General features: G+C 42.5%; 1 protein-coding gene across 1 annotated transcript in view; it reads left to right on the top strand.

Annotated features, from left to right (window-relative positions):
* adamts6 (ADAM metallopeptidase with thrombospondin type 1 motif, 6) overlaps positions 1-20,682 on the top strand; it is a 362,517-nt gene that overhangs the window by 31,017 nt on the left and 310,818 nt on the right. Inside the window, exons 5-7 of the mRNA XM_068034178.1 lie at positions 1,587-1,804; positions 10,768-10,851; positions 11,242-11,387. Of these exons, the coding sequence (XP_067890279.1) occupies positions 1,587-1,804; positions 10,768-10,851; positions 11,242-11,387 (448 nt within the window). The remainder of the gene's footprint in view (positions 1-1,586; positions 1,805-10,767; positions 10,852-11,241; positions 11,388-20,682) is intronic.

Below are 20,682 nucleotides of genomic sequence, written 5' to 3'. Positions count from 1 at the left end.
CACCTTCCTAGAATGTAGTGTACTAAGCATGTTTCTCTATAACAATGATCTCCCTCTCCTACTCTGCTAAAGTGCTTGAACTGCTTAGCAGCAATGTCAGTGAAGTAGTTTGGTGCCTCTCATTGCCAACCTTCACATGAAAGCACTCTTTTAATTACGCCCTCGTGTGCCAAGCTGTCAGAAAAATCCGTGTTTCTGGCATTGTTGCTGTGACTGTTGCTTAAGAGGCCTCAAGCGCCAGACTGGAGAGGCCTATCTTTTTCTGCTTTGACAGTTTTAGCAATCAGTTAAGGACAACTTTGAGGCAGGGTTTCACTGATCTCATTGTCTCATTAAGTCTGGTTTCCATTCCCAATATTTTCATTAGAGCATGGCAAGAATGGGCATGTGCGAAGATGCTCTCTTTTGGGATAGCTTGTGCTCTCAAAAGCCTCTTGTTGATGCTTCCACATATGTCAGAAGGTCACAGGGTCAGAATGCCCCAGCAACAGCACAAGAGATAAAGAGTGTGAAATTTGACTCCAGTGGTTGGGTACAATGGGCAATAGCACATTTGGTACTGTGCCCACATAGTGACAACTCCCAGAGAAGTAAGTATTCACTAGAATGGTGTGGTGCTGCTGGTCACAAATGATGTGGTCACTGAGATAGTGGAATCCTTTTCTCCTTGACATAGGTTGTGGTAAGGATCGAGGGTGATGTGGGTACAATCTATGACACATTTATTTTTTAGGAATAATGTGAAATTAATGTGTCCCTTATGTTGCCATATATTGTCTATAAGGGATAAGATGAGATGTTAAACTGAAGCCCTGTCTGCCTGTTCAGGTGGATGCAAAAGATTCCATGGCACTTCTTCATGAAAACCTGAAATTTCTCTCCATATCCTGGGCAACATTCTTCCTTCAACCAACACAAACAAGTCAGATTCATTGGTGATGCATCTGAATGTTGGTGTTTGTGGAATCTTGCTGACCACAAATTGCCTACACTTCAAAAATGACTACAAATGCAAAAATGCAAAATGACTACACTTCAAAAAATTATGGATTGGTTGTAAAGCATTTTGGGATATTCTAAGACTAAAAGTGCTTTTGTGCTACATATTTTTACCATTCCTAACTATGAAAAGCATTCTTTGTGGAACTATTTTGCCTTTTTATGTTTCAATCCCTTGCTAGTCTTGGTGGGGTCCACTGTATAAGGCAGATGGCCAACTGTACTAAGAAGGAAATGTGGGGAACTGGCTCCTCCAGCCAGCTACTGAGCAGCTTTCAAGCTGGTCTGAAGTTGAAGCTGGTTTGGAATGTATGGACATGGCTCAAATCTGTGATGCAACATGAACAGTATAGCAAAAAGGGAGACCCACTTGAAGGCTTCATTGCCTACAAGAAAATGGGCATGAAGAAATTTTGAGCTTTTTTTTCCAAAAAAATTTGACCAAAGATGTTCTCCCTAAGTTTTCTTGCCCTTTAATTAGTGATTGTTTAAATTCCTGAAAGTGAAACTCCACATTTAAAAGCAGCTGGATTATAAAATGCTAAACTACTAACCCAGCTAACATGGTTGATTATCTTTACTCCTAGAAGACCGCACAGGAAGAAGAAAGCCTTGGTGGTTAAACGATCCCTTGGCCTTTCCAACCTCATTGCCAAATAACAAAACTGCAACCAATCCCCATCGACAAAAGAGATCAGTAAGCCTTGAACGCTTTGTGGAAACTCTTGTAGTGGCAGACAAAATGATGGTGGGATATCATGGTCGTAAGGATATCGAACATTATATCTTATCTGTAATGAATATTGTAAGTTTTATCCCTTTGTATTTTAAAATGATAAATATTTGTTGAATCTGTTTTCTTGGCTTTGAATAAGTGTTGTCTAAAATTCTTCTATCTGCTATTTTAACAGAGGTATTAACCCATTTAATATGATTGAACTATCACCTGCACTAAAATACAGAGTGGAATTTCAAATGAACACATTAAGCATGTGTATCTTTTATTGCACAGTGTAATTCTAAGACATTGTTCTCTAAAATGACATAAGCAGAAACACTTAAAGGGGACTTTCAACTGGGAGCATGGTTCAGTTGTGTGGGGGCCTCATCTGCATGCTGCCTGCCCAAAATGAGTGGGAGGCTCCTGCTGGCTGGCAGGCAGGGGAACAAAAGTTTGGATGCCAGGAGGCCACTGGCTTAGCACCAATGGGAGACTTGTCTTTGAGAAGATAAGTCACAGGGAGGGCGTTTCAGGAGGGTCTTGTGAGTGAGAAACATAGAGCAGAAGAGGCCTAAATATTCAATGTGAGGCCCGGACGAGCAATCCTGGGGCAGAATTTTACCAGCCTCTGGGTTGTGGGCTGGGAGGCAGCAAACCAGTATAATTGCTGGATGCTGCGTCAGGATGGCTCCTCGACGTGGTCCCAATGCTGGGGCATTTTCCCAGTGACGGGACCAGATGCAGAGAGACTGTCCACTCCAAGGAGGAAGATAGCCAATTAGCATAATTAAAGGCTCAATTAGAGGACATTTTATGGGGCTACCGGCATTTTGCCAATGTGGAGTGATCCCTGCTGAGTGGGGATGCCACTAGCTAAATAGAGATGGCCTCCCTGTGGCAGGCTGGGTGGCCTGGCTCAATGGCCCCAAGAGAGGGCCGTGGGCAGGGAAGGCAGCACCCTCCCTCTCCGCCCCCACCAGCCCCAATGATCTCCCTGGAGGGGTTTCCTCTCTGACCCTCAGCCTCCTGAATTTTTTCATTTTTATTTTAATGACCTGGTATGCTTCAGCAGCGACCACCTCTCCCAGTGACATGGCTGAGGCTTCAAAGCTGCCAGCTCTCTGATTGGGCCGGCAGCATCAGCAGCCTGCCCACCATCCTTAATTGGATGGCAGGCCAGCAGGCGGCTAATAAGCCCGCCTGCGATAAAACCGCTGAGGCCGGCCTCCAGGCAGCAAGTGTGGGGTCAGGGTCCGCTTTTCATCCCGACATCCGGTTTAAAATTCAGGTCCTGGCCTCCAAAGGAAAGTAAAATAACTTCCCTTAAATCACCTTATCTGGTCCCAGATCCACTCCTCGGTGTCTTTACCTGGAAAGAAAATTGCAGTGGCTTTTCTGATCAAGCTAGAGTAAAAACTGCAGTCGAGGCCCAATAAGCAGGTCAAAATCATGATCGGCGTGAAGCAGCAGGGAAATAGCTTAGTAAGTCACCTGGGCATTTTAACTGCCTTATCCATTGGCTTCTGCCAGGTGGACAGGGTCAAAATTAACTCCTTTTATCAACCCCAATAATCTAGCATTTGTAAAAGGATGTATTTCCCTGTCTGTATTTATTAGAGAGAGAGTGAAGATAATAGATGGCAGTAATTGAGTTACAAGACAATAATTCTGCCTATATTGCCAACCATGAGAATATAACTGAAGAATTTTATGAATATTAGGAACCCTCGTGTATTGTTTTTAAGAGCGTAATACCATATGAAATAGGAGCAGGAGTAGGCCATATGGCCACTCGAGCCTGCTTCACTATTTAATATAATCATAGCTGATCTTCTACTTCAACTCCGCTTTCCCACCCGATCCACATTTCCCTTGATTCCTTTAGAGTCCAAAATTCTGTCACACTCAACTTTGAATATATTGAATGACCAAGTATCCATAGTCTTCGGGGATAGGAATTCCAAAGATTCACAAACCTCTGAGTGAAGAAATTTCTCCTCATCTCAGTCTGAAATGGCTATCCCCTTATCCTGAGACTATGTTCCCTAGTTCTAGACTCTCCAGACAGGGGTAAAAACATCTCAGCACCTACCCTGTCAAGCCTTCTCAAAATCTTATATGTTTCAATGAGATCACCTCTTATTCTTCTAAATTCTAGACACTATAGGCCCATTATACTCAATGTCTCCATTAAATGAACCTTCATTGCATCCCCTCCAAGGCAACGATATCCTTCCTTAGTTATAGGGACCAAAATTATACACAGTACTCTAGGTGTGGCATCACCAAAGCCCTGGACAAACGCAGAAAGACTTCCTTACCCTTGTACTTCAAACGCTTGCGATAATAGCCAATATACCATTTGCCCCCCCGAATTACTTACTGTACCTGCATGTTAACTTTTTGTGTTTCTTGGACAAGGATGCACAAATCCCTCTGAATACCAACATTTTATAGTTTCTCACCATTTAAAAATATTCTGTTTTTCCATTCTTCCTACCAAAGTGAATAAATAACCTCACATTTCTGAAATTATCTTCCTTCTGCCACCTTCTTGCTCACTCACTTAACCTATTTATATCCCTTTGCAGACTCTATGGGCTGACTTAGCCCATCGTGGCAATCTTGGAGGTGGGGGGGGGGGCAGGGGGAGCCAGGAAAATAGTGGAGGGGAGCCACATCAGGATGGCTCCTCTACGCATTCCCGCTGCTGGGGAACTTTCCCAAGGTGGGCTGGGAAGCAGATCGGCTGCCCACTCCATGGAGGCAGGCAGCAATTAACTTTATAAAGGCCCAAATTAGGGATGATTTTTCAGCCTCACCAACATTTTGCCACCAACAGAGCAGCCGTCCGCCATATGTGGAGGCTGCCAGCTCAATGGAGGCAGCCTCCCTGTGGCAGGCTGGGGGTTGATCAAAGCCAGAGGCTCAATGGCCCAATGACTGGGCTGCAGGCCGGAAAGGCTGCACTCACAGCCCAAACAATTCTGCTAGATTGCTTCTCCTCTGCTCCAAGGGGCCTAATGGCTTCGGCTCTGATAATTTTTTATTTGCATCCACACCTCCAAGGGTGCCTCCATGTTAAGACGCCCTCCCGGTCCCTCACTTTTCTCAGCAGCATCCACCTCTCTTGGTGGGGCTGCTGAGGCTCCAGAGCTTCCAGCCCTCTGATTGGGCCTGTAGCCTCGAGAGTTAAGGACAGCAAGTGCAGAGGCAGCCAGTTTGGGGCCCCCTCCCAGAAGATTGTGCGACTGGTCTCACTACCAGCAAGTGGCGGCTTGGGACACCGAAGCCCACTGAAAAATCCAGCCCTATGTGTCTTCCTTACAGCATGCTTTTTCTCATCAGAAAACTCCGATACATTATACTCGGTCCCCTCATCTAAGCAATTAATATTGATTGTAAAAAGCTGAGGCCCTAATACTGATCCTTGCAGCACCCACTAGTAACAGCCTGCCAACCTGGAAATGACCTGTTCATTCCTACTGTCTCTTTTCTGTCCTTTACCAGCTCTCTATCCATGGTGATATAATACCCCAAACCCCATGATCCCTTATCTTGTGCAACAACCTTTTGTGTGCCACCTTATGAAAGGCCTTTTGAAAATCCAAATATACAACATCCATTGGTTCCCCTTTATCTACCTGGCTAATTACATCCTCAAAAACTCTAATAGATTTATCAAACAGGATTTCTCTTTCATAAAACCATGCTGACTTTGTCTAATCATATTATGATTTTCTAAATGTCCTATTACCATTTCCTTCAACTGATGTCATGCTAACTGGCCTATTGTTCCCTGTTTTCTCTCTTCCTCCTTTCTTGAATAGCAGAGTTAAATTTTCTACCTTCCAATTTGCTGGGACCATTTGAGAACCTAAGGAATTTTGGAAGATCACAACCAGTGCATCCACTATCTCTGCAGAACCCTAAGATGTAGGCCGTCATGTCCAGGGGATTTACCAGCTCTCAGTCACATTCATTTCTCCAGTTTTTCATTTGTTCAATCTGCAATATAAGTGCATTATCTAAGCAGGGGTAGAATAATGATGGGGCACTTTCACTTTAGAATTAGACACTTTACTAGACTTGTACAAGCATATAGTCTTTCCCAGGATCAGGCTAACCTATTAAGCTTCTCCATTATTGCACCTCAGGTTGCTTTCTCCTGGTATTGACAGCAATTTATTTTGGGAGTGACACACACATTATTTTTTACTATATAATTGTTTTTTTCTATGGTTATATTTAAAGTTTAGTCAGGATTTTTCAAAATTGTCTCTATAAGATTGGGTTTTAGTTAGTTCTTGCTGTTTCTCAACAGTCATCTGTTCTAGTGGTTGACTTTAAAATCCAGATTCCCGAGTGGAGCCTCATCCCATGGCGTATGAGGAAATAGCATGAATGCTTCCCATGACTTTTGTCCATTAAAATGAATAGGTGGACAGTCGTGGAGAGTGAGTGTACTTGTGTTCTTCTAACATGTGCTCTCAGTCGGGGAGGCTCTATAATAGAAGCCCACAATCACGACGTTAGCCCTTCTATTTGCAGAGTGCCTTTTATTTTTACATTGTCAGTCCATGCCTTTTTTGTTAACCTTCATTTTTCATCTTTTTATATTGAATTTTTAAAGTTTTCTTTTGCTGTTTGAGCATTCTTTTCCCAGACCTCACTTTGTTTAAATTAGTGGACAGACAGCCAACTTGTTTATTGTTCTATAACCAGCCACTAGGAGCTCCACAAGTGTGCTTGTGCACTGATTGACCATTGAATATTCCTTCACTTCATGTGAGATGCATCTCCCTTCCAATCAGCACCTTTCTCAGATAACACAGTTGAGATTACACACTTGCAATTTGAAGAAACAAACCCATATTTAACCAACAGGCATGTGGCCAAGTGGGGAATGGCAGTAGGGAGATCAACCAATTTTAACAGCCAGGTCTCAATAACATGTTAAGATAAAAGCAAAATACTGAAGATACTGGAAATCTGAAACAAAACAATAAGTGCTGGAAATACTCAGCAGGTCTGGCAGCGTCTGTGGAGAGAGATGCAAAGTTAGCATTTCAGGTCAGTGACCTTTCATCAGAACTGGCAAAAGTTAGAAAAGAATTAGGTTTTAAGCAAGTGAAGGGGAGGGGAGTGGGGGTGAGAACAAAGGGGAAGGTGTTTGATAGGGCAGGAGAGATTAAATAACAGAGCTGTCCTGGGACAAAGGCAAAGAGTGTGTTAATGCTTGTGGTGAAAGACAAAGCATTAGTCCAGAGAGAGTGTTAATAGTGGAATAATGAGCAGCTCTGACTACATGAAAAGCATGGTTAAAAAATAAAATATGAAAAAAGAGCCAGTCATGCTATGAAGTTATTGAACTCAATGTTCAGTCCGCAAGGCTGTAAAGTGCCTAATTGAAAGATCAGGTGCTGCTCCTCGAGCCTGCGTTGATGTTCACTGGAACACTGGAGCAGGCTAAAGACAGAAATGTTGGCATGAGAACAGGGGGGAGTGTTGAAATGGCAAGCAACCGGAAGCTCGGGATCATACTTTTGGACTGAACGGAGGTGTTCAGCAAAGCGGTTACCCAACCTGTGTTTGGTCTCCCCAATGTAGAGGAGACCACATTGTGAGCAGTGAATACAATATTCTAAATTGAACGAAGTACAAGTCAATCGCTGCTTCACCTGAAAGGAGTGTTTGAAGCCTTGGATAGTGAGGAGAGAGGAGGTAAAAAGGCAGGTATTACACCCCCTAAGATTGCATAGGAAGGTGCCGTGGGAAGGGGACGAGGTGTCGGGGGTAATGGAGGAGTGGACCAGGGTGTCGCAGAGGGAACGATCCCTTCGGAATGCTGACTGACTCCCACAGCTACCTTGACTACACTTCTTCACACCCTGCCTCTTGTAAGGACTCTATTACATTCTCCCAGTGTCTCCGTCTCCGACGCATCTGCTCTGATGATGCAACCTTCCACAACAGCGCCTCTGATATGTTTTCCTCTTTCCTCAACCAAGGATTCCCCCCAAATGTGGTTGACAGGGTCCTCAACTGTGTCCAGCCCATTTCCCACACTTATTCCCTCATGCTTTCCCCTCCCTCCCAGAACTGCAACAGGGTTCCCCTTGTCCTCACTTTCCACCCCAACAGCCTGCACATCCAGAGGATCTTCCTCTGCCATTTCTACCACGTCCAGCGTAATACCACCACCAAACGCATCTTCTCCTCCCCTCCCCTGTCAGCATTCTGAAGGGATCGTTCCCTCTGTGACACCCTGGTCCACTCCTCCGTTACCCGTGACACTTTGTCCCCTTCCCACGGCACCTTCCTAAGTAATCCCAGGAGGTGTAATAACTGCCCTTTTACCTCTTCTCTCCTCACTATCCAAGGCCTCAAACATTCCTTTCAGGCAAAGCAGCAATTTACTTGTAATTCTTTCAATTCAGCATCCTGTATTCACTGCTCTACATTGGAGAGACCAAACGCAGATTGGGTGACCGCTTTGCTGAACATCTCCACTCAGTCCGAAAGCATGACCCTGGGCTTTCAGTTGCTTGCCATTTCAACACACACCCCTGTTCTCATGCCAACATTTCTGTCTTTAGCCTGCTCCAGTGTTCCAGTGAACATTAACGCAAGTTCGAGGAGCAGCACCTGATCTTTCAATTAGGCACTCTCCAGCCTTGCAGACTGAACATTGAGTTCAATAACTTCAGAGCATGACTGGCCTTTTTTTCATATTTTATTTTTTAACCATGTAACTGCTTTTCATGTCGACTTGTAGCTGCTCATTATTCTGCTATTAACACTCTCTCTGGACTAATGCTTTGTCTTTCACCACAAGCATGAACACACTCTTTGCCTTTGTCCCAGGACAGCTTTGTTATTTAATCTCCCTCTGCCCTATCAAACACCTTCCCCTTTGTTCTCTCCCCCACTCCCCTCCCCTTCACTTGCTTAAAACCTAATTCTTTTCTAACCGTTGCCAGTTCTGACGAAAGGTCACAGACCTGAAATGCTAACTTTGCTTCTCTCTCCACAGAACCTGCCAAACCTGCTGAGTATTTCCAGCACTTTTTGTTTAGTCTCAATAACATTATTTTGGCTGACTTCCCAACCAAAATGGCATGGATGTCAGTGGGAAGTGGGTGCCCAGCTGTAAAAATCAGGCAGCAGGAGGCCACTGCTGGGAACCAAAGGGAGTGTGGTCCTAGGCAGTAAGGTAAGTGTTAATTGGGGGTCGGTCCAACAGTGATCACGGTTGGGAGAGGGGAAGTGAAGCCTGGGGCAGGGGAAGCCCATGGTTTCCTTCTGGTGCCTGAAGGAGTACTCTTGTTCCTCTTGGACACAAGGAGACCTTTTTTTGTTAAAAATCTTGCCTTTCTGGGCCTCTTCTGACTCTGGGATCCACTTCCTGGGATATTGCTCTCCCTTTTAAGCTTGAGGTTAATATTGCAGGTGAGCCCTGATTATGTCATCAAAGCCCAATTGCATATTTAAAGAAAGACCCTTCTGGCTTTGGGTGGGCGTGCTTGCTGCCTGCAGTTTAAAATTGCCATTGGACAGATCAGGCCATGAACACGGTGGACAAATTCCATTTTAATTGCCCACTCGCAATTTCCCCCAAAGTTTCTAACAGCTAATCATGTCTAACATTCCAGTCTATTTATTCGTTTATGTCACACTGCAGTAAATAGAGAACAAATAAGAATATTGCTTTGGAAGAATGTATTTGGGTCATTTAGTTTATTTAGCAATCATCAATGAATGATAGCTACTTGAAGAATGTGGAAACTGACACAATGGGCTGAATTTTGTAAGCTCGCCTCTGATCTTGGTGGCGAGCATCAAAAAATGTGCGGCGCACATGCAGCTGCATGGCGGCTCATTTACATGGAGGGGGCAGAACGACTGCCCCCGATGAAGTAGAGGGGGCAGCCGCTCCGTCCCTGGCAATGGCGTCCGGTACCAACGCGCACAGGCGCCAGTGCCATTTTTAAAGGGCTTCAAGCCCTTCCGTTGCATTTTAAAGTTTAAAGATACTGGTTTTCCAACAAATATCAATAAAGCTTTATTTACATTTTCAATCCCCTCTCCCAACCCCCAATGAATAATAAGTTTATTATTTGTCTTTCCCCTCCGAAAAAGTAAATTTCCGATCAAGACCTTTCCCCCCCCGAACTTTCTTAACTGTAACCTCCAACCCTTTCCCCCCATCCCCTCAGCCAATCGCGATTGTGTTTGTCGCTTCTCTCCCCGCCCCCCCAAAAACTGCAATCCTCCTCCCTCTCCACCAGTGTTCCGCCTCGGATCTCCCAATGGAGATCCAAAGGCGCGGGCCTTCCGGCCACCGGCTGGAATATTGGCATTGGATGGCCGTCATGGAAAGGTAGGTTATTATGTATTCATTAAAATGTATTAACATATGCAAATTAGTTTTTTTTTGCTGAATGGCGGTGGGGGGGGGGTGGGGTTGGTGGTTGGGTGGCGCTCCGAGGCCTCACCGCCGCCAGTAAAGTGGGGCAGGGCCTTCCCAGCATCGGGGAGCATTCCAGGCCTCTGCTGGAAGGATTCTCCTGGCCCTGCAGCCACGACCCCCGACGTCGGGGGCCTTATAAAATCCAGCCTGATGACTATTGCAATAAAAATCTATTTTCAACAGTCTTTGTTCATCTATAATTATAGAAATATAAAAGAAACAGATTTGTAACAACATGCAAATTTAAGGTAATGGCTACTTTAAACAGAAAGATTTTAGATACTAGTTCTAAGATATGAAGAATAATTTTATAACATCATGTTCTTGGCAGGGTGTCCTCTCAGCTGAGAGCACAATTCAGGAATTGAGGCATGCTCTCCCCTGACTTTCTGCCTATTAAATTATATGTTCAAATTCCTGATATGTTCTCTCCACTGAGAGTAGGATTACCCGTGAAGCTGCATTTAATTATGATATTGCTGTCAATGTGAAGTTGTCAGAATAAAAGCAGCAACAGAAAGAGGAATTTTACTTTTGTCTGACTTTGTGTCTTTTCTTATTTTCTGGAGGTCAGGTTGCCAAACTTTACCGTGATTCCAGTCTAGGAAATGTTGTGAACATAATAGTCACTCGTCTGATTGTTCTTACTGAAGATCAGGTAAGATAAAGAATCAAAAATGGCTATTTTCTTTCATGGTTACTTTTTAATTGTTTTACACAAATTGAAAGGAAATTCTGTTACTGGAAAAATACTGAGGAAGAAATACTCTGGTCCTACATGTAGCGACATTGTAAATGCTTTCAACAAGAATGTGCTTAAGTCAGAAGTACTTCTTGCCTTGGTGTGTTTAATGAACTGTTGGGCTGAAGTCAGACATCTAAAAATGTCAAAATAGAAAATTGTTACATGAAATAAAGGGTACTTTTTCAAAAAAAATTAAAAAGATAACTTCCCCTACTAATTATCATCTTCATTTTTATTCTTTGAAGAAAAACTGGTTCTTCAGTAATGTGTTTGGATTTCTCTGGTATACTTGTTGCATTGTAGCCAAACTTGGAGATAAATCATCATGCAGACAAGTCCTTGGACAGCTTCTGTAAATGGCAGAAATCCATTCTTTCTCACCAAAATGATGGAAACACCATTCCAGAAAATGGGATTGCTCATCATGATAATGCTGTTTTAATTACTAGGTAAGCTTTGGATATTTGCATGCAAGTTCTAATCACAAAGTAAAAGTCTTATACACTGTGTCTAGTAATATACTTAAATTCACATCAGAATGTGTTCTTCACACTTCTATTTTTCTATTTTAAGTTTCCTTCATGTAAGTTATTCCCCTCTTTTGTCCACCTGGGGTAGATTCTTCTGTGAGGGTGATGGATAGGCAGTTGCCAATGCCCCATGCGCCCCACTCTCAGGAGGTAGCAGGGACTGCCACTACCCGCCCTGTTGATTTTTCCACCACCTGCTGGGAAGGCGCCAAGTTTGCACAGCGACTAACCTAATCAGCACGGGTCAGGTTGAGAGTTGGAGACTGGAACTGCATTTGATCTGACACTTCTAACACTCTATTACTGAGACACCCTAATTACAAACTTCCAATGATTCCCTTTCCAATCTGTTTCTGACTATTCAAGTAGTCTATACATTGAAGATCTATGCATTTTAGTATTAATCAGGATTGCATGCAATTGGGTTTCAGTGTCTATAAAATATGAACAAAAATTGATGCCAATCAGAACGAATAGCTATGTCAGGAAAAGGAGGGATAAAATTTCTAACATGCTTAATATATGTCCAGCACTAATGTCCTGCATTGTCATTGTTGAGGTGATGCAATAAACAGAAAACTAATGATTGTGGTCAGCAACTGCTTGTGAAATAAAGCTCATTAACATTTCAGTTGCTCTTAAAGACCTGATTGCATTTATCTGTCCAGAAACATAGAAACCTAGAAATTACATTGTGCAACATTAAAATGCAAAAGCCAAATATATTTCCAAGACATAATTTCTGGACTTTATTTTCTATAATAAAGGCAAAAGGGATTCTTGCCTGTTTGGAAGAAACTTGAGTAATTCTGTGCCAGAGACAGGGTGTAAGAAGTAAAAGTACATTTTTAAGGATGTGATGCATTTCAGAATGTTTTTCTTTTTATATCAGTTGTGATTTAAAGACAGTAAAATGTTAGAAATGTACAAGTTCCATATTTAGCAAAGTGAGTGTTACTTCTCAAACTAAAATTATGTGTAAGAGAGTTTTTTTACTCCAACAGTTGCCAGATTAGTTACTATCGTGTTCTGAATATGTGTCAAGCATGGTGGGAATGCTGTTGAGCTTTTGATAATGGATTAAAACAGGCTGTTAATTTTCTTCCGAAGTAATTTTCTTCCAAAGTTTGGCTGTTAAATGAGGCTTTATGTGAGGGTGAAAATCACTCCAGCTACAAGTAATTCTTTTTGTCCACCTTTTTCCTCCAGTCTCCTTGAGCCCTGCCTCAATTGCAGGTGAGGGGAAGGGCTAGCAATCTGCCCCCTGACCTTCATTGATGCAGGTCCAAAATAGCCTTCAAAGGATGCATGGAAGTAGCCCAAGAATAAAGCTTTATTGCTTCCGCCTTCATTCTGGGAGGAGGGTGGGGAAATATTTCCCCCCCACTATGCTGTGTCAGTGATCAGGAAGGTAGCGTTTTGCAGGATCGTGAGCATAACCCATCATGCTATGGTGCTCTGAGTGTTTCATTCAGTGATTTGTAATCTGTAATTATCTCTCAGATATTGTCAGCAGCTTACTTTATGGCTTTGTCAATTTAGCTGGTGAGTAGCCGAGCTATATAGGTCAGGAAAATAACAGGTTGATCTCCAGTCTCTGCTGATCGGGTAGCTTAGAAGCATTTCAATTCGCTTCAACACTCTAGGGTGGAGTGGGGCAAGAGAAATGTTGAAATTTTTGGTAAGGGTAAGGAGGAGTCAGGAGAGCAGCTTGAAGGATGGTCTCTATCATGTTGAAGAAGAAATCATGAGGTCCTCACACTTCTTGCTAGTAGCTAGGCAGGGGGATGGTCTAAGGAAGTGATTGGCAGTGGAGAGAAAGAGCCTTCAGGATGAGTAGTGTGCGGATTTGGAAAAGAAGAGCGAAGCCAATAGACATGATGTGATCCAGCCCAATGTGGCAGTGGATGGCTAAGGCACTTATGTATCAGATATGTTCAGGTTTGAGTACCCAGTCTTGGTTAATATTTTGCAGCACTGCTATATTGATTTTTTAATCCAGTCAGCAGCATGAGGTTAATTTTCATTTTTGCTCCATATTGTTTGGTAAATGCACATAAAGCAGGAAAGACAGCCTATCTCTACATGCAAACAAGAAATTACCAGGAAGATTATCCCAGCAGCCTTTATTAGCATAAGACCAAAATCTGACTGGTCTTCTTCCTTTCAATGATTGAATAATTAAAGGAGAAAATTGAGTAGTGTGTCAATGTTACTGTCACCAGATCCTCTATCTTCAGCCTTGGGTTGGAGGGGAAGCTAGTCTCTGTACGGTGCTTGGCAGGTTAAAAGTTGCAGTACCATTGCTAGTAAATATGCTCGAAGTTACTGACTGTTACCGGGCCCCATTCCCAGATGTCACCAGCAGGAATATCTGTTTTTAGACACAAGGCAGTATGAGCAGAACATACTGGTATGTGCGAACACATTTGCAGTTTGTTATTTAATCAGGTCAACAAGTCAAATGTATGTCTTTCTTCATGCACACTAGAAAATGTCAAGGAAGAGAAAACATTTATAATCACAGCCAAAAGCCCAAGACTTAGAAATGCGTTCCCATCTGACACTATTTATGTTTAACTTACAATAGCAAAGTAAGGGAAAGGCTGTCTTTAAAAGTAGTGATGCTTTTTCTTTTTTGAAGGTATGTGCTGTTTGCATTTTTTATATTATCCATTACCTACTTGTACTGAGATAAGGGCTTCAGGGAATGTGATTGTGGATTGGTCTGGGACAGAATGAAAACAGAAGTTTTTAAAATTTGGTATTTTCTAAACTGCTGTGGCCTGTAATTGCACACACAAATGCAAGCTAAAAGATCAATCTATGAAAAAAGGTCATTGCTCCAAATTTTATTAGAATTTTGTTTTGGATTTATAAATATTGAGGAAAACTGTAATTAGTGTACTTGCAACTTTGATCGTCCCTTTTTATCACCTGGGTCTGTAATTAGTGAACTATTGATGTAATTTAGCTCACTTATGTCAACAGAAAATGTACAGTGCATTACATGTTTAAAGAAAATTGATAGTGACTTATCCATGATTTTTCCATCTCCCAATGATGAAATGGCTGCTTTCTTCAAAGCAACTCCCACTGACCACACAGTTGACTATCACACTATACCACATGGAGCCATTGCTTCACACTAATAGTATGTTTTGAAATGAAATTATTTTTGCATCATTTTGGAAAGTACTTTGCAATTGTTTGCCACTTTGAGAATGTGATTTGGCAATTAAAAATATAAACAGGAATTTTAGAAATCTAGACTTACACAAATTACTGTTACAGTACTAGTTTTCTTTGGGCCTCCTTATCTCGAGAGACAATGGATACGCGCCTGGAGGTGGTCAGTGGTTTGTGAAGCAGCGCCTGGAGTGGCTATAAAGGCCAATTCTGGAGTGACAGGCTCTTCCACAGGTGCTGCAGAGAAATTTGTTTGTTGGGGCTGTTGCACAGTTGGCTCTCCCCTTGCGCCTCTGTCTTTTTTCCTGCCAACTACTAAGTCTCTTCGACTCGCCACAATTTAGCCCTGTCTTTATGGCTGCCCGCCAGCTCTGGCGAATGCTGGCAACTGACTCCCACGACTTGTGATCAATGTCACACGATTTCATGTCGCGTTTGCAGACGTCTTTATAACGGAGACATGGACGGCCGGTGGGTCTGATACCAGTGGCGAGCTCGCTGTACAATGTGTCTTTGGGGATCCTGCCATCTTCCATGCGGCTCACATGGCCAAGCCATCTCAAGCGCCGCTGACTCAGTAGTGTGTATAAGCTGGGGATGTTGGCCGCTTCAAGGACTTCTGTGTTGGAGATATAGTCCTGCCACCTGATGCCAAGTATTCTCCGAAGGCAGCGAAGATGGAATGAATTGAGACGTCGCTCTTGGCTGGCATACGTTGTCCAGGCCTCGCTGCCGTAGAGCAAGGTACTGAGGACACAGGCCTGATACACTCGGACTTTTGTGTTCCGTGTCAGTGCGCCATTTTCCCACACTCTCTTGGCCAGTCTGAACAGTACTAGTATTGCTGCTAATATTGATCGCTATGGCACTAATGCAAAGTTAGTGGTGTAAAACCTGTTAACATAACAATGCTTATATGAAACTAGAATGGAAAGTGCCTCCATAGTGGTGCAAGGCATTAGCTGCTCCAAAGAATTTCGCCATGGACCAGTAGGAAGCAAGTTTGTGCCTGCAGATTCCTTATGTGGTCAGGTTCTAATTTCAGCTGTGGAATCAGGAGGAGATACAGAACAGGTGTTTCCCCACATGTAAGAGATAAAGTTGACAATTGAGTGACCCTGGTCCATTCTGCTGCAGTGTATCATTGCTTAATGAAAAGCAGAGGCTTTGGACCATTTTTCTTGCTGTCATCTTGACTGGGCTTGTACCTGGAGATCACCAAAACCCCACTGTAAAGATTGGCAGTGCAGTGGGTTGGTGTGCAAGACATTACACAATAGGATATTGGTATGTCCTAAAATTCACTACATGGTGGTTCTGCATCTTGGTTGGGATACTGGGACAAGTATCAGAGTCATCCTGAACTGCTCTTGCTAACCTCCCAGTGGCGTGTTACAACCTGATAGTAACTCCTCGTTTGCTCTTTTGTTTAAGGAATAGACATATTCCCATTAACCATGGTCTTTTACAAAAATATATATCTGGTGTATATATTCTGGGAGCTTGCAAGTGATATTGTTACCTTACCATCTTTTGCATTTCTTGAAAGCTCACTTATGCTATGAAACATTTTTGTTGAAATGCTAGTAAGCTGCTAGCTTCTATGTTTATATGAACTGTAAGGTAGTATGACCTGCTATAAGGTTAGTGTAAATAGGAGTAACTCATCTTGTTAGAAATGAGTCTGGACCAAAGTTCCCTCTAAGCCGCATGGCCGTGCAGAAACCCGAAGGTTCCCACGCAGGCCTTCCACAAGTCGGCCCCTTTGAGTTACCACGCGTGCACAGCTGCACAAAAAAATTTAAAGGGGCCATGGACGTATACAAATTGCCTGTGCACTCCAAAATAAATTAGAGTGTGCATTGGTGTGGAGTAGGTGGTTTTATGTTTGGCAGTGCAAGTGGAGTTGATATGATTTCACTATTCATGGATTCACTTGTAACTGGTTTACACTATAGCTATAAATCTGTATTTGTATTTGCTGTGAATTTGTAACCTCATTACTTAAAAAGTAACTCTAGTGAGAAAATGTCAACTTGGAATTTCATGTCTCATAGTTCAGTGATAGTTTATCATTGTCTTTGAAATGGGTTTGAATTATAATAATACATGGCACATGATTCAGATCCCTGGTGGTAGGGTGCCAAACCAAAAATATGAATTTCTCTGGATTTCAGAGATTATATTGAACTGAGACAAATTGCAGTATCTTGCTGGCTTTATATTTTGCATTTTCCAAAATTGTGAAATTGAGGATTCTGGGGCGGGTTTTGTCTGGTGCAATTTGTTTGTCAGTGCAAAGAATAGTTGTTTGAACTGGTGTAAGTCAGGTCTAAATGGTTAAGAACTGATGCTAATCCTGCTGGAGTGGTAAAGTAAACCAGATCAGCCAAATACATAATTATTCACAAATTCAGGTACAAATTTTGTATAAAGTGCACAGTAATGGGAGGAAGCAGAAAATTACCTGTGAATGAAATTTAAGTGGAGTGGGACAATTAAAGAGACATGTGACAAATGAGGGGTAAAAGCTCTGAAAGCAATTAGAAAGTTTCAAACGACATCTTAACTAATTAGAAGCACTTGCTAATGATGCAGAAGATACAGAAGTGATGAATAAAAGTGAAGGCAAAGGACACATTCATGTGCAGGCTTGAGACTACATCTGACCAGTACTGCTGCTGGCAGTGCATGTTGGAAGTAGGTGACATTTGCAGCTGGTGACACAACTCTGTATCTGGATTTTCGCTTTTACAGATCCTGTGAAAACATTTCTCACTGCCTTTGCCAGTGAGGTGCAGCAATATGGTTATAATATAAATATAAATATGGTTGGCATTTCAGTAGGTGCGGCAAATCACCCTGGCATACTTCCTTTAATGCAGTACTGTGACAAGGTTGCTTCTAAAGAATCATCCAGCATAATAGTTCATTAGGCGTTTGCACATATATGTGATATCAGACCTGCTGCCTAACCTACTTTCAAAGTTGGAGCCTTTTCATGCACTAATCATCTCCCAAATCAAAGTCTGGTTACCTCAGTCTGTACAATGCTGTCCAAATTTGTATCTAGATTTGTGGTAGGTGAGCATAGAAACCTCCCATGCGGCCTGACCTGCCTGCTATCCTTTTTGGTGGCCCTCCTCCTCCTCCAAGCACTTTCGGTAAGAGGGGATTGCCATGGATGTCAGTAATAATGCTGAAGGCAAAAAAATTAAACAATTTGCACAAAGGTTTATGAGAACCTAAGTGTCATGAGAAAATAAATAAATTTAAGGAATGACCTCAAAAGCTGCTAAATCAGTCTTTTTTCTGGTTCTTTAGAGATACTTCTGTGTAATCCTCAGAGCCTAGCCACCTTCAAAACTGTATCACTTAGGTGTCCTTTGGATGCCACATAGTTCCAGAGTAGAGGACACAGGAGATAATGTAACATGTCATTGTCATATTTTAATCAAGATCCCCTGTGTTTCAGGTTGGAGTTTTCTCTGCCTGCCCCTTAGTGATGACTGCATTACCTAATGTCTACAATTAGGTCCATTTGGGTGGGTGTTTGCTGGGCCAAAAGAAGTGGGTATAATGGAAACCTGTACTTGAAAATAGATGGAGTGGTTTCACATCATGTTTCATAACATACAAATGCATGAAATTTTACAGCACAGGAACAGGCCATTTGACCCTACAGGTCTATGCCATGTTGCACAATAATGCACATTGTTTTCTGGGGTGAGTGCTCCCCCATTATCCCATCAGTTTTGTGGATAGATCTTGCTGGAGATAGTTTAAGTGAACTTATTTTTGAATTGGTGGTGTTAGACTTTGCATAAATTCAGCACCAAATTCATTGTATCAACAACATCAATTGACCGTTTTACTCAGGAACTTCAAAGGAGATGAAGCTTTACTTTAATTTTGAATATCTGACCTGGGAGTATGTCGTGTTAAGGCTGGAATGTAAGAATGTAAGAAATTTGTTTCTGAGTCTAGCCTTCACCTTGATAAGTACAGCATTTATAATAAAACAAGAATGATTCAAAGAAAAAAAAAAGCCTGTGGGTATAATTTGGCTTGTAGTTTTGCTTTTAATAGGAAATATAAAGTGTGGTTTTTTTGGGCCAGTTTTCTCCCCTTTTATTTATTTTTTTATTTAGAGATACAGCACTGAAACAGGCCCTTCGGCCCACCGAGTCTGTGCCGACCATCAACCACCCATTTATACTAATCCTACATTAATCCCATATTCCGACCACATCCCCACCTTCCCTCAATTCCCCTACCACCTACCTATACTAGGGGCAATTTATAATGGCCAATTTACCTATCAGTTTTTGGCTGTGGGAGGAAACCGGAGCACCCAGCGAAAACCCACGCAGACACAGGGAGAACTTGCAAACTGCACAGGCAGTACCCAGAATCGAACCCGGGTCGCTGGAGCTGTGAGGCTGCGGTGCTAACCACTGCGCCACTGTGCCACCCGAAAGCTATCAGTGCCAGTCACGTAAGTGGTCACACTCCATGTATGAGCCCGGCCATCAAATATTAGTGTATTGGACCAAGGGAGCATCACAGCCAAGCCTCATGCAGTTCTTGCCTGATGTTCACATGCTTGCACTCTCTCACAGTAGATAGTGCTAGGTAGCAATCAGGAAGCAAAATACTGGCTGATTATTTCCTTCACTATCCCAAGGAAACTGTAGCCAATTGTAGTGTCTCTCAACCTTAGTAGTCTTAAAAAATAACATTTATTTTTGGATCTGATAACTCGTCATAGAACAGAAATCAATTGGGGCGGCACAGTGGCGCAGTGGTTAGCACCACAGCCTCACAGCTCCAGGGACCTGGGTTCAATTCTGGGTACTGCCTGTGTGGAGTTTGCAAGTTCTCCCTGTGTCTGCGTGGGTTTTCCCCGGGTGCTCCGGTTTCCTCCCACAGCCAAAAGACTTGCAGGTGATAGGTAAATTGGCCGTTGTAAATTGCTCCTAGTTTAGGTAGGTGATAGGGAATATGGGATTACTGTAGGGTTAGTATAAATGGGTGGTTGTTGGTCGGCACAGACTCGGTGGGTCGAAGGGCCTGTTTCAGTGCTGTATCTCTAAAAATAAAAATCTGGAACTTTCTAGATTGTAGGGCTCAGTTACACACTTTCATCTATATCCTACCCAGCTGCTAAATTTTTATGTATCACCTTCGTCTGAGGATCAAGAGGAAATTAAATCCCACGATATAAAGTAGAGAGAGTGGAATCCATCATCATTGGAGATTTCTGAAACTGAGGGCCAGACAGCCAGGAAGAAATAGACAGTGAACAACACTTCTATTCCACAATCCTCCTCGGCCACTTCACGAAAGAACTAGAGGCACAGAATAGATAGATAATCTTGTACAGTCTGACTTTCGCCAGCTACATAATGACGTGCCACTCTTGTGTAATTATGTAGGTAGACTGGGCACAGTTTGGTGCCTACACTGGTTTGTGACTTCTTTCACACTGCTCAGGATGTTGCCAGCCAGACCTCCTCATGGTTCTCTAACAACCACTCTGGTGAGATTATGGGGAGAATTTTGAATGCTACTGTGACTAATGTGCCATTTCAAAGAAGCTCCAATGGAGGTTCCTGCGATGAATTTGGATTCAAGTATTTATTCACCAGGTTGCATTTAGATTGCTGTTAAATATATAATTTAGTTGTAATGTTTTTATTTTGATGTGGAAAAATGCAATATATTATAAACTTCTTTAAATAGAAGTAGTTTTCATCACTTCTGCATCACTCTTCACAGTATAAAAAGAGTAATGTGATGTAGTCTTTGTACAGTACTTTGACCTCACAGAGTAATCTGGACATATTCTTTGGATGCTTATTACATCTCCACGCAGAAGGCTGTTTTCCTAGTGTCAGTTACCTTATTACAAAATGTTTCAGGATATGAAATATCAGATTATGTTAAAATTAATTGTCACTTTAAATCAATGCTTCATATAATGAAATCGGATAGTAATGTAAAAAGGTCAACCATTGATTAG

The sequence above is a fragment of the Heterodontus francisci genome, chromosome 1 (genome assembly GCF_036365525.1).
Source record: "Heterodontus francisci isolate sHetFra1 chromosome 1, sHetFra1.hap1, whole genome shotgun sequence".
In the NCBI taxonomy this organism is placed as follows: Eukaryota; Metazoa; Chordata; class Chondrichthyes; order Heterodontiformes; family Heterodontidae; genus Heterodontus; species Heterodontus francisci.
Note: the sequence above shows the minus strand (reverse complement) of the source record. Positions and strands in the feature narration are given on the sequence as shown.